The sequence below is a fragment of the Lacerta agilis genome, chromosome 5 (assembly GCF_009819535.1).
Source record: "Lacerta agilis isolate rLacAgi1 chromosome 5, rLacAgi1.pri, whole genome shotgun sequence".
Taxonomy (NCBI): domain Eukaryota; kingdom Metazoa; phylum Chordata; class Lepidosauria; order Squamata; family Lacertidae; genus Lacerta; species Lacerta agilis.
In genome coordinates, this window is record NC_046316.1 from 95,719,918 (window position 1) to 95,734,826 (window position 14,909).

Genomic DNA, 14,909 nt, shown 5'->3' on the forward strand with positions numbered 1-14,909 from the left:
GTCCCGTCCCGTCCCGTCCCGTCCGCTCCCCCGCCCGGCTCGGAGGCTGCCCCTTCGCGGGGCGCCCACGTGGGCGTCGTCGCTGGGGTGCCTCTGAGCGCGTGCAGAGCGCGGTCCTCCTTCGCACCCCGCGCGGAGCGACCGAGGCAGCAGCGAGGGCGCCTTGGGCGGCTGTGCGGGAAGGGCCGCGGTGGGGCGCGAGGAGGTGCCCCCTTTGCAGCAACGGTGCCCCCTTTTGCAGACACGCAGCGAGCCCTGCGCCTTCTGGAGGACTACCGCGCCAAGCTGAGCCGGGCGGACGAGAGGCAGCTGCGGAGCTCCGTGGAGAGAGTCATCGGCATCTTCCAGAGCAGCCTCTTCCAGGCTCTCATAGGCGAGTATTGGGGCACCCGGGGGGCAACCCGGCAGCTGCCGAGGGAAGGCTCCTTGACGCACTGGGACACCGAGGGAAATGGAGCCTTTTCTGCACAGACAGACAGACATCACTCGACGCTCATTGAAACTGAATTGCATTTGCCGTCTTACTTCTTTTGCAGCACATTGACTCAGTTTGGCAAGTTCCTGTGTCATAGACAAACTTGGCTGCCTCTCTGCTTGCAAGTTTAAAAGGCACAGTTGCCACTTTCTAGATCTCCAGTTGGAAAACTCCATCTTCCTCTACCATTTAGCCAACTCCTAATCCACAAAGGGCCTCTTAATCCATGATTGCTGAACTTACTCAAAGGTCTTTGAAGAAGTATCTTGTCAAAAAAAATTAAAAGTCAAAGTACAGAATGTCAGTCAGATCACCTCTGTCTGTCTGCCTGTTGATGCTCTTGGAGAGCATAGTTTATGAGATGAACTTTTTCCTTGCAGAAGCCTGTTGCTTCCACTTCATAGAATAGAATAATAGAGTTGGGAGAGTTGGAAGGGACCCCCAGAGTCATCTAGTCCAACCCCCTGAAATGCAGGAATTTCAGCTAAAGCATCCATGACAGTTGGCCACCGAACCTCTGCTTAGTCCACAACCTCTTTCCATTGTCAAAGAGCACCCGCCCTGTGGAACACCCTCCTATCAGATGTCAAGGAAATAAACAACTATCTGACTTAGTAGACATCTGAAGGCAGTCCTGTTTAGGGAAGTTTTGATGTTTTGTGGTTTATCGTGTTTTTAATATTCTGTTGGGAGCTGCCTAGAGTGGCTGGGGCAACCTAGTCAGATGGGCGGCATACAAGTAATAATAAAATAATTATTAATATTAATGTTAACTGTCAGAAAGTTCTTCCTGATGTTTAGTTGGAATCTCCTTTCTTGTAACTTGAAACCTGCACTCCAGAGCAAGAGAAAACCCGCTTGTTCCCTCCATATGACAGCCCTTGAGATATTTCCTCTCAGTCTCCTCTTTTCCTGGCTAAACATACCCAGCTCCTTCAACTGCTCCCTATTAAGCTTGGTTTCCAGACCCTTGATCATCTTGGTCACCCTCCTCTGCACACGTTCCAGCTTGTCAACATCCTTCTTAAATTGTGGTGCCCAGAACTGGACACTGGACTCCAGGTGGGGTCTGACCAAGGTGGAATAGAGTGGGACTATTACTTCTCTTGATCTGGACACTCAACTTCTGTTGATACAGCCTAGAATAGAGTTAACATTTTTTGCTGTTGCATCACACTGTTGACTCACGTTAAGCTTGTGGTCTACTAAAACCCCTAGATCCTTTTCACATACACAACTGATAAGCCAGGTGTCCTGTATCTTAAGTTTTGCTCATTTGTGTTACACTGGCTGCTTTCCAGTCCTCAGGTGTGGAGGCTGATCTCAGTTAAATTTTTCTGTTAGAGGCTTAGCAATTTTACATTTCTGTTCTTTGGGAACTCTCAGGTAGATGCTAGAAAGTCTGGAAAGGTTTTCTCATTCTAAGAGTTTACTGCCCCCCCAAAAAAAATCTTGTATAATTGGCTTTGCAAGTTCTGCCACTGACAGTTAGCATGTCTCTTTGTGTGTGTGTGCCATGTGGCACTAGTGTTTTTGCTCACAAGATGCTCCCTTATTCTGATGGAGATCTGATTATAAATTGAAGGTGGAAGGAAGAGCAAGTAGAAAGCAACAACTGCATACAGTATCTATTCTGAAAATCAAGTGCTGAACCATATTTTCTCGATCTCCAGATATTCAAGAATTTTATGAAGTGACTTTACTTGACAATCCCAAAAGTGTTGATCGCTCAAAGCAGATTGAATTTGTGCAGCCTGTGAATACATGGGACTTCTCCAGCCTTCCAAGCACAACAGTGACTTCTGAAACACTGCCAAGCAGCCTTAGCCCAGCCACAGAGGTATGACTTTAAAATGTTTGCTCTGGCTCTTGAGCCAATGGGATGGCCATTCTTAAATCTAGATCTCCTGTACAGACATGGTCAGGTTGACAGTAAATCAAAGAGTGATGGTTGCCAAGCTTGTATCCTTGTGTGGCAGGGAATCTGCATCATTTTTCTGTTTGGGCAATGGGCTGGAAACACCAGAATTGGAAATGGGGGTCAGGTAGGGTGTGCCCACCTTCCCTCCCTTCTTCCAAGTTGTACATTCTTCCTTTTTCTCCATATAGAAGTCATTGAAGAGTGAACAGTTGTGTCTCAGTGACTAGAATTAGGGCCATGTATGTGGGGAACCCAGGCTTATGAAGCTTGCTAGTTGGTGGGATTTGAGGAATGTTGCTGTCCTTCAGTTTAATTGTGGCATCAAGAGATAACAGTAGGCAATAGTTGTCTGTTCCAGTGGAAATGTCCACAAGAGTACATTGTCATCTGTTGCCCCACTGAGGTTATGGAGCGATGTGGAATGTTCTGTGTGGTGCCAAAGGTGGAAGTGAGCAATTCGAAAAGAAGTTGTAAAACAAAGGCACATACGTTTTTGGATTTTATTGTTTGCAGTGAAGGCTTACTGTGCCATCTGGTCTCTCTCAGTTTTGTTCTTGGGCAACAGCATGTCTCCATTATTCAGCCTGCCTCTGTTTCACATTGAAGTATGATTGACTCTCAGATGATGCTTAAGAAAGGTTAACACCTTCAAGTTGAGATATTCACCTGATGCTATATGTGATAAAGTTGTTCAAACTGAGGGTCTCTCGAGCTTAGCATTCGGTTTTGCCTCTCAGAATGATTCAAGGAGGAGTCTACCTCTTCTGAGATGTCTAGTTCAGTGTTTTTCAACCACTGTTCCGCGGCACACTAGTGTGCCGCGAGATGTTGCCTGGTGTGCCGTGGGAAAAATTGAAAAATTACTTTATATATCAGTGATGGCGAACCCGTGGCACGCAGAGCTCTCTCTGCCGGCACGCCAGGGGTGGGGAAATGGGGGGCGCCGCCGTGCTGCGCTGCACCGCGCCCGTGGCCCGCCTGCGCCCGTCCACTTCTCCAGCTGGCCGGCGGCCTCCGGAGGCTGAGGGCGCTGCTGCTGTGCTGCTGTGCTCATGCGTCGTGCCTCGTTTCTGCCAGCGCAGGCGCAGCAGCAGACAGCAGCAGTTTCCCTCCTTGGCGCCTGTCCCAGTGGTGTTTGCCTGCTGCTGCTGCTGGCGAGGATTCGACGCGAGGCGACGACGACGAGGTAATGGCAGCGGCGGGCGAGGGTGAGGGGGAAGCCCTTTTAAAAAAGGTTAAGGAAGCGTCGCCTGTGCCGCCCATGCTGGTCCCGGGCGGGCTGCGAGGCGGCCGCCCAGCCCCGTCTTTGAGCGCTGCGAGCGGGGGGGGGGGGGGAGCCGCGCGGCCCCGCCGGCGATTCCATCCCTAAGTAAAACGGCAGTGCTATGCATGTTCGGGTGGAAGGAAGGATGGAAGGAGGCAAATGTGGAACTCTTTACTCAAACATGTGCACACAGGGTCGGTGCATTGGAGGAGTAGGCGGCCACCTCCACTTCCATCCGAGCGGTGTTTGGGATGGCGCGAAGAAAAGTCTCGCTAAGACCCTAGCAAGCCGCCCCATCAACAATGCATTGCAAATCATTGCATTGCGTTTCCCCCCTGGGCTTCCTTTAGTAAATAGGTAAATAAGTCGACTGGTGGAAATCAAGAGATTGTGTGCTGCATTTTAATTATGCCCCCCCCCCCGAAACTCCTCCGAAACTTGCGCTGCTTGTTGCACACTTTCCTCACTGCGGTCTCATCGGCGGGGAACGCGCTCCGTCCCTGTCCAAAGAAACAGCGTCTCTCCCTTTCCAATTGCAGGCTCGCTCGCATTGCAACGCTTTTCTTTCTCTCTCTCTGCTCCCCACCCCGCTGGCTGCCGGATCTCTCGTCTGCTCTTTCCTACAGCCTTGTCAGCTTCCGCATCCTTTCTTCAGCCGACTGCCTTCCCTGCACGAGATATCCCCAGTGTTTGCAGGCTCCCCCCATCCTTCCAAGTATTCTCTCTCTCTCTCTCCTTGTCTCCAATTCTCTTCTCTGGGACTGCTCTTCGCGTGCGGTCCCTCTTTTTCTCTCCACCCGCTCTGCAATGCCTTCCTTGCGCAGGAGCGCAGCAACCTCCTTCCCACAGGGTTGTTGGCGCACATGGGCATACCCAGCGAGGGGCAGGGGGGAAGCTCCCCACCAGAAGCAAAAAATAAATAAATGCCCATGCCTCTGCGCCTTTCCTAACCCAAGCCACGGTGCCTTCCTTGTGAGAAAAAACCCCCTCCGCAGCTCCTCCGCTTGATCCAAAAGCTAAACTTAGTTGGAAAAAGTTAGCAGCGAAAAGGCCAGAAGGAAAGCGCGGGGCGGATTCCGCCGGGATCTGGTGCTGCTGCGTAAAGCCAGCAGCCAGACACATACGCACATCCAGAAGGGGTGGACTGTTCTCTCTTTTAAAAATAAAAATAAATGAGGTGTCCGATGTTTATTTAGGAGGTTGGGGTGTGTGCATTTTTAGCTGAGGTTCAATGCCAAGTCTTGCAGCAAATTAAACAAAACTAAAGCCTTAATGTAAGCATTTATTTGTTTAGAATCCTGTCCTCTATAGCAAACCTCACTTTGCTTGGAAAACCCTCTCAAAATGTGGCAAATCTTACGGGTATTTGGCTTTATCTAACTAAAAACCTTGATATTCAGGTTTAATTGCAGTGTTGGCACTTTGAAATAAAAAAGTTGGTTTTCCGCTGCAGTTTGGGCACTCGGGCTCAAAAAGGTTCGCCATCACTGTTATATATAGTCAATATAGGCACAGAGTTAATTTTTTTAACATTTTCTAATGGTGGTGTGCCTCGTGATTTTTTTCATGAAACAAGTGTGCCTTTGCCCAAAAAAGGTTGAAAAACACTGGTCTAGTTGGTTTGATTCTGTGTCCTCTTTGATGTAGAAAGTGACAGCCCCCATGATCTTTCAACACCTTCTTAGAGAGGCAGCTGGTTCCTGCTGCATGTTCATTGTGCCTAGTCCTACTCCATCTCAAATGTGCTTTGCCATTAGGATGTAGGATTCCTCCTGAACTAGCCCCTGGTGGCTTTCTTCTAGGTGTCAGCTTAAAAGCTGCTCTGCCACCTTTTTGATGTTAACTTCCAGTTTGATTTTAACTTCAATTTCAAGTAGAACCATCCCCTTTTGTACATCCTGGTTTGCCCCCAAATGTTTCTCAGCACATAGGAATCTAGGATACCTCCTCCCTCCTCCACTGTATCATCCATACAGTGTTACCTTGGTTCTCAAACTTAATCCATTCTGGAAGTCTATTCCAAAACCAAAGCGTTCTAAAACCAAAGCACGTTTTCCAATAGAAAGTAATGCAAAACGGATCAATCTGTTCCAAACTTTTAAATACAACCCCTAAAACAGCAATTTAACATGATTTTTGCTATCTAACAAGACCATTGATCCATAAAATGAAAGCAATAAACAATGTATTGCAGTCACACAATCAATCACACAGTCACAAAAACGAACAAAAAAGAGCTGCAAAAACAGACAGACCTCAGTGTAACGCTCAAAACTGAGCATGTTTGGCTTCCGATGAAGGTTTGCACTGCACGCTGGAACACTTACTTCCGGGTTTGCAGTGTTTGGGTTTCAAGTTGTTTGAGTACCAAGGCGTTTGAAAACCAAGGTACATGGATATTCCTTAGCTCTGCTTGTCCTGCTGGCCATACATGCAAAATACCTTGGAGGTACCGTATTCCAACTTTCTACCTAGCAACCTAAATTTTGCTTCTAGGACCACACCCTGACTTATCCCTAATGTACTGCGGCTGCAGGCCTGGGTGCTGGCCTGTCACAAATCCAGAGACATGTGCTCAGTGTATGAGCATGCTGTGCTTCATCCTCCAAGAGTTCCTTCTAAGGAATAATTCCCTTCCTTCCCTGAGACCCAGTTACAGGTGGGTAGCCGTGTTGGTCTGCCATAGTCAAAACAAAATCGAAAATTCTTTCTAGTAGCACCTTAGAGACCAACTGAGTTTGTTCCTGGTATGAGCTTTCGTGTTTCAGTGTATCTGAAGAAGTGTGCATGCACACGAAAGCTCATACCAGGAACAAACTCGGTCTCTAAGGTGCTACTAGAAAGAATTTTCGATTTTGTTTTCCCTGAGACCCTCCATCTTTGTGACGGCAGAGGAGCTGTCATCCTGGGAGTGGCATGTTGCTACCACCTCCTCGGGGGCCTCATCCACAAATCTGTCCACCCCTTCTCAATTTCTCCAGGTGAAGAAACTTGTACCTGGAGGACCAAGAGCTCATTGCACTTGGCACACACCAGTGACTTCTGTTCAGCTGTCATGCATGCAACGCTCTGTCATGCAAGACACACAATGTACTTTTGTGTGTCATTTTCACTAATATCAGCATTTGTCTTACACGCCCTTAATAGTTGGTTGGGGAAAGGCATCACAAAATTTGGAGAAGTGTGGATTCTGAAAGAAGGATGCATTTCAGTTCACATATTGTTTCAGGAAGTTCAAATTAGAAACCCAAGGCGAATTTCTCAGCCACCCTAGGCTGTACACATATAGTCCTCTCCTTAGATAGACGTGGCAGGATATTGGAACACAAAAGCCTGAAGGACTGTTTCCAAAAAAGTATGAGGAGCAGCAGGACCTTCTTTCAAATCCAGCCTTAGGCTACACGTAATTTAAACAAGACACATCCTAGACGCTGCCACCTACCTTTGCAAAACATTTCCCTGTGCTTCACCCACCAGGCTATAAACCTCTGGCCAACTAGGCCAACCCCAAAATTCCTTGTATACTCTTCATAATACAGTGGTACCTTGGTTCCCAAACTTAATCCGTTCCAGAAGTCTGTTCTAAAACCAAAGCGTTCCAAAACCAAGGCATGTTTTCCCATAGAAAGTTATGCAAAATGGATTAATCCGTTCCAGACTTTTAAAAACAGCCCATAAAACAGCAATTTAACATGAATTTTACTATCAAACAAGACCATTGATCCATAAAATGAAAACAATAATCAGTGTACTGTGCTATAAAATAAATAAAACAGTATTGTAGATGATAAAAAAAATCCCCCCCCTTACCTGCACTGATGATAGTCATTGTTTAGATGGGGGGCTTTTATCCATTTCCACAGTCACACAATCAGTCAGTAGCTGAACTGGGTTCTAGTCACAAAAATGAAGTCACAAGTCAGAGTCCCATAAAACGAAGAGAAAGCCACACAAACAAAAACGAAAAAAATAGCAAAAATGAAAGCTCCAAAGATCACCTCGGAATACTGCAATCGGAAACGGAAGGTTTCAGTTACAAGGGGGGGGGGAACGCAAATTAGCAGCGCAACAGTGCAAACGGAAGGCAGGAAGCTTTAATTACAATGGAGGGAATGCAAATTAGCAGCACAACAGTACAAACAGAAGCTCAGGAGCACGTTTGGCTTCCGAAGCAAAGTTCGCAAACCGGAACACTGACTTCCAGGTTTGCGGTGTTCGATTTCCAAGTTGTTGGGGAACTAAGCTGTTTGAAAACCGAGGTACCATTGTATACTCTTAATAATTGGACGAGTGAGGTTTGTGTGTGTTTGCCAGTCTCAGGATTGAGGAATTCCCATGCACCTAGATGGCTTTGGGTTCCACCTTGTTGGAAAACCAGAGTTAGTAAAGGCAGGAACTTGCCTTGTTCTCAGGGAGAAGCAGAGGTTTGGAGAGCTGGCTTGATGTTCTGTAAATTGCAAGGGATTTGCTGGAGGTGCAAGGTGCGCTGGTCCAGGATCCTGGGATTTAACCATTGATCATATACTGTATTCAAAGTGTTCCCCTTGTTTCTTGGGCTGGTTGGTGACTTAGAAAGGGTAGGATTCCACGGGCAGCAGTTAGACAAGGAAGAGGGAGGAGAGGCTCTCATGAGTGTCCCTCCTCCTTCAAGCCTGTGTCTTGTTTCTTCAAGTTTGGTAACTTAACGCTTTTTCAGTGGGGCTAAGGGGGGCTCCCGCTCACACCTGTGGAGCAACTTTGTAGTTTTAGCGCAGATACACACGTGGACTCCGTTCCTGCACGGTGAACGCCGGATCTCTCCATCGTTCAGGGTCACGAGGGTCTGGGTAGTGGTCTATGCAAGGTGAGGGAGGAGGAGGAGAGCTCAGCTTGGCTGCCAGCCTTGGTGGGGATGGCCAGAGTAGCCCAGAGGGTCAGAGTCACTGGGTTCCTCATCTGCCAATGAAGTTGCACTCACGGTAAAGATAAAGGGACCCCTGACCATTAGGTCCAGTCATGTCCAACTCTGGGGTTGCGGCACTCATCTCGCTTTACTGGCCAAGGGAGCCGGCGTACAGCTTCCGGGTCATGTGACCAGCATGACTAAGCCGCTTCTGGCGAACCAGAGCAGCACACGGAAACGCCGTTTACCTTCCCGCCGGAGTGGTACCTACTTGTACATTTACGTGCTTTCGAACTTCCCGCCGGAGCGGTACCTACTTGCACATTGACGTGCTTTCGAACTGCTAGGTTGGCAGGAGCTGGGACCGAGCAACGGGAGCTCACCCTGTCGCAGGGATTCGAACCGCCGACCTTCTGATCAGCAAGCCCTAGGCTCTGTGGTTTAACCCACAGCGCCACCTGGGTCCCTGCACTCACAGTAGACCGCTTTAAATTAATGGACCTAATTAGCCATGGCCATGAATCTCACTGGGTCTACTGGATAGAGCACACAGTTTATGTAAATTGTGACTTTGTTCTGCACTGTGAGCAGCAAAGCTTGCAGGAGTGCTGTTGGATTGGTTTTAGTAGCTCCTGCTTTGTCTTTTTAGTGTTGACTTAAAAAATAATAATAATTCCGGAATCATTTGGACATAGACAGAAGCTTTCTTAGGCAGAGTCAAACCGCTAGTCCGTCTTGCTCAGTACTGACTTCTCAGCCCTGCTGCCTGAGCCCTTTGGATTGGAAAGAAATTGGGGTCTTCCATATGCAAGCAGGTGCTGCCTTTGAGCCACACCCTGTTGAATCTGGTATTTTCAAGACGGGCAAGTGCTAAAAATAGTTAAAATCAAGCTTTGTTGTTTGTCTTCCTAAGCTCTTTTTTCGCTTCCCACCCCTTCAAAAATTCTACATGGAATATTCCATCTGTTATCTTACTGACTCCAGATGCTAAAATTGTTTAATGGGGGAAACCTTCGCATGTAACTGTAGCTTTCATTTGCTGGAATGCTTCATTGTGGAGGGAGAGATTTTTTATTTATTTAGCGGTTTATTCAAAATATGTTTAATTAAATACGGCTTCGAATCTCATCCATCGAGTCGTCTTTAGAACTGGGAGCACTGGAGCAAACTGCATGAAGAAGCAGGTTAATTGTAAACCTTAGGAATAATTTGGAGCACATTGGAAAAGCCCCCTTCCTCTACAGTTGTTTGTTTCTAGGGAGCATTTCTAATTTCCCAGCGTGTTTCTGCCTGTTGGGTTCTTTCTTCCTTGGCTGCATCCTGCGACAGGTCTTGATGCTTTGACCCCCCCTTTCTTTCTTTCTTTTCCCCTCTTCCCCCCTTATCCCCCCCCCCAGTTTTCAGTAAACAACCACAGGCCAAATAATGGACTTAAAGTAAACTAACTGGCTGTGTGGAGCAATGGACTGCTTATGCATTGTAACCACAAAGGTAAGAGACGGAGTTTCAGCGGGGCTGGTGGCTGTGTTTGTGGGTAGCCGCGTGTTAACTTCCATGATTTGTAACTTTTTGTAGGGAGAATTTCATTTCAAGCCAGTCATTCAGCCTCCTCGGGGATATCTTAGCTTGCTTAGCAGGACACAAAAGAGTGCATGTAAATGGTTGTATTTTCTCTTCAACATAATACTTTATGGTATTGAATGCATACAAATGCTAGCATCTTCTTGCTGCTTTGCTTGAACTCAGAATAGAACTCATATGCTAGTTTTACATAACCTTCAATTTCCCCTTTTTAATGGTTATCTTAATCTGAGGAAGCTTTATTGGGATTCCATTTTTAAATGTCCTGTGACACAAGGTTCCGTGTTGTCCAGGAGCTGTGCTGGTGCTGCCCAGTGCTTTACAATGGTCAGTCTACCTCATCGCTTGCCAACGGCCAAGAGGTGGGCTAAGAGAGGACTGGCGTGCTCTGTACTATTGAAGACCTTTTTCTTTCTGTGAGATGCTTAAAAGCCCACCTCCACCCCCATAATTCTGCCTTCAGCAAGCACAGTTATTGGAATGAAACTAAAACTACTTCATCAAGTCTGCATGTGAGAATAGAACCTGACAACTTTTAATGAGACTATCTTGGCAGTTTACAGGTGATGGCTTTTTAGAGCAATAGATGTGAAAGCCTGTGAATTTTTCTTACGGTAGGAAAATGAATGCATCCTTTCATGCCTGCTCTCTGTTTGCGCAAATGTTGTCTTCAAAGGGATTTGCCTTGATGGCTGGAACAGATCAAGTCTCGTCTTTTGCCTGACAGCTTTATCTTAGAGTTCTGTTTTGAGCTCAGGGAATGTTTAAGTGAGTGTTGTCTTTGTGTTGGATCCAGGGTTGATGTCATTAAGATAACTGGCATTGCACATTGTCCATTTAGAGTGCCAGTCCCTGAGTAGGAAAACTTCTCTGGACCTTCCAAGCGCTGGGCTTTAATAGTGAACCTTCCAAGAGGTTTTGACTTCATTCTGTATAACAGGGTGCTGATCTGGGGTTTAGAAACTTGTCTCAAGCAATGTGAGCTGCTGCCATGCAGAATGAAGCATTCAGGTCATGCATTTGTATTTATTTTAAGAAATGTATAACCCATTATTTAATAAATTGCAGCATTTCAAAACAATCAAGAAAATTAAAAAATCTAAAAGAAAAGCATATAAAATATACTGAAAATAGAGTATGCTGTTCCTTTTTTAATTTCACACTTTTGAAGCAACAAAACTTCACAGGTAATCATAATATTAACCATAAATTTAACATCTGGGGCATTAAAAATACCATCTGTTCTAAGAAGATTACAAATAAATGGTTTAATCACATCAGTTCAATCTCTGTATTACTCAAAGTAATCAGTTGTTCAGTATGCTACAAAGGGACTCTGTATGTTTTAAAGTTGTGGTTTTCAGCATATTGCACCCTGTTCTTTGAACATGAATCTTCCATTTAGATATTTTTAATGTTGGCGAGGAGCAGATTTTTTTTAGCTGTCAGTGATGCCTCACTTTTATAATACCAATATAATTATGTTGAAGGAATCTGATGTTCAGATTGCCTTCCCGTCTTAATATTCCAATGTTTTATCACATTCTGTTATAAACACCTGAAGCCTTGGTTAGTAATAGGGCAGCCTTGCATTCTTGTAGCTCTTCCTGATGTCTTAGTGATAGCGAGCCTGAGACATAGAGAAAACCCACTGGGAAGGAACTTGTCTGTTGATTACAATGGGCCTAATGTTACAGTTGGGTACCAATGTTATTGCTAGTATTTGTTGTTGTTCAGTCATTCAGTCATGTCCGACTCTTCGTGACCCCATAGACCAGAGCGCGCCAGGCACGCCTGTCTTTCACTGCCTCCCGCAGTTTGGTCAGACTCATGTTGGTAGCTTTGAGAACACTGTCCAACCATCTCGTCCTCTGTCGTCCCCTTCTCCTTGTGCCCTCAATCTTTCCCAGCATCAGGGTCTTTTCCAGGGAGTCTTCTCTTCTCATGAGGTAGCCAAAGTATTGGAGCCTCAGCTTCAGGATCAGTCCTTCCAGTGAACACTCAGGGCTGATTTCCTTCAGAATGGATAGGTTTGGTCTTTTTGCAGTCCATGGGACTCTCAAGAGTCTCCTCCAGCACCAGAATTCAAAAGCATCAATTCTTCGGCGATCAGCCTTCTTGATGGTCCAGCTCTCACTTCCATACACCACTACTGGGGAAACCATGGCTTTAACTGTACAGACCTTTGTCGGCAAGGTGAAGTCTCTGCTTTTTAAGATGCTGTCTATTGTTAGTATTATAACTGCTTATTACCTGTCCTTCACCGTAAAGTTGCAGGGCAGGTTATAACATTCAAACACAGTATTTAAAACAGTTTTAAACAACTTACAATCACAATAATAAGGTGGGAATAGACATTTCATGTGTCAAAAGCCAGGCTAAAGCATTCTCCAGAAGCTGAATAATGAAGGTGTCAGACACACCTTTTATTGTTAGTTGTGGCAGTTTCTTTGCCATATAAAATTAACTTGCATTTTTGCCGTGATACTGTAGCTGGTATAAAGACCAGTAGTCTCCAAAACAGAAGCATCTTTCTAATCTTCCTGATCAAGAAACACTCAGCACCCCACCTTGGCATCTCTTCCCCCCCCCCCCACTATACCGTCAGTATTTTATAATTATTTTCTACACCTCTACTTCTGAAGTATATAACATCTTATACCTTTGCTAAAATTTACACATCTTGAAGCTAAAGTTTATACTGTAACTAGATCCTGGCCACCATTGTTTAATACTGTATAGATAATATGTCTAACAACTCAAAAACAGAAGGGAGGCAGTTTCTTGGGGACTGTAGAATACCAACCGCATAGCCAATGCTTAAGGTAAACTCCCAAGTTCCATCTGTTAGCCCTTTGGGGAAAGAGGATGTGCTTTGCAGGTACAGTCCCAGGTTTGATCCCCAAATTCAGTGGAAATGAATTCTAATTTTTTTATATATATCCTGTCCTTTTACATGGTTTTACACGGTTACACATTTGTACAATTGCAATGCTTACGTGTGCACAGTATCTTGGCAATGGAAGGAGGTTTGGAGAAACCCAGAGCAAGTCAACCACCCCACTGTCTGTGGCCTCCTGAGGCCCCACCAGGTCCAGTGGCCACAATCCACCGCTGGCTTAAAGGCCTAGCCCACCAATTCAGAGGTTTTAGGGCACAAATCTGTGATGAAATGTCTGCATTCTTCCACTATTGCAGTTTACTTTGCAATGGAAGTTTTGTGCTTTTTATTCATTTATAAGGCATCCTAACGAAGGACAGAGTGTATGTACCGTGTAAATAAGCTGAAAAGTTTCTACCTTTGGTTAAGATGGTTCTGTTTCCTGCATTGCAGAAAGGTGGACTGGATGTGACCCTGGGGGTTCCTCCCATCTCTGTGATTCTATGGTTCTGGACTGTTTTCAGGAATAGAGAACACATGCTGCCCTCTGCTGCTGGCGAAAGGCATGTCTTATTCTGACAGAACCACTGTGAGGAAAATGAAAGGGTTGGATGTGTTGCATCCATTTTGAGCAATGGGAAGAAAGGACTTGTGGGCCCTTTGCAATAGCAGTTTGTAGGTGGCTGATTCTCTGGGGAAGGCAGAAGAGGAGCTGTGAGCATCCTCATTGTGTCTAGATGAGATTATTGCAACAATATAACTTTCTCTCATGTGTGCTCCGAAATATCAGGGCAGGAAAGCATCTAGATATAATAAATAAGGACAAAAACTTTCAGGGCTTTATAAACATCCTCTATTGATGCCAAACTTTTGTATTCCTAATGTTGAAAACTTTGTAGCCCTTTGTTGTGACTTTGTAACCTTTTTCACTGAATTCTCACCTTGAGTCTCTAGAGAGACCTAAAGTGTAATGCTGGCCCCAGAATTGCTTCCATAATCTTTTGTAAGCCTATTCCAGCTTTATTGATTTCAAATCGATATTAGCCACTTCAGCTGTAGCTCTCAGCTGTTTACAAAATGTAATATTAAAAACACAGCAAATAGCTAATTATAGCAGAATTAAAACCAAATAGAATGAAAAGGCCCGGATTTCAGCTGATGCTGAGAAGAAAATGAAAACTGTGCCACTGAACCTCTTTTAAGAAGGGAATTCCAAAAATGGGGCACTCCCCCCAAAGCCTCTCTTGCTGCAGCTGCAGCCGGCTTCTTCTCTCCCCTTGGAGCAGCAGCACCTCAGAGGCTGATCCTGCCAGAGGGAGCAGGCAACCTTAAACCATCCGGCACAAGCCCCCAGTTCCTTATAACCAGATGTCACAGAATCAGACGTGGACTTCAGGGCTTTAGCATATTGTCACTGTTGATTATGATACACATTCCACGAATTAAACGGGCCTCTTTTCCTGTGAGACAAATTCTACTTGTATATGCATTTTCTGTTTCTAAAGCTGGCTTTAGAGATGTATTGTGGACCATGGCTTCCTGCGAGCCATATATCAGTCTGGTAGAGTTCCATGTATTGGCTACTTTGATTTCAATTAGAAAAGATGGCATTGGTATTCTGATGGTTTGAATGATTGTGAGCAAGTCCTTTGGACAAGTGGATGTTTGCAAGGCAGCCATTGACTTGCCTTGCTGAAGTGGGAGTCTTGGTCTGTCCATCTTACTGTTAGGCAAGACAACCTCTTAATGTGCCTCAAATGCATTCTCTGGGTGTGCCTGAGGCATCATCCAAGAAAATGGGCTGAGAGCTTGTGATTCCCCACCCCCAGCACTGTATGGACCCAAGGACTGCATCCTGCTCCTTTTATGCTGCTTGCCCAAGTTGGCTAAATCTTGGAGAGCCTA

The 14,909-nt window shown here is 45.7% G+C and overlaps 1 protein-coding gene across 10 annotated transcripts in view; it reads left to right on the forward strand.

Annotated features, from left to right (window-relative positions):
• Window positions 1-14,909, forward strand: part of DLG1 (discs large MAGUK scaffold protein 1) — a 94,570-nt gene that overhangs the window by 263 nt on the left and 79,398 nt on the right. For all 10 annotated transcript variants that reach the window (XM_033150963.1, XM_033150965.1, XM_033150968.1 and 7 more), the window contains exons 2-3: window positions 242-373; window positions 2,149-2,315. In XM_033150963.1, coding sequence (XP_033006854.1) covers window positions 242-373; window positions 2,149-2,315 — 299 coding nt within the window. The remainder of the gene's footprint in view (window positions 1-241; window positions 374-2,148; window positions 2,316-14,909) is intronic.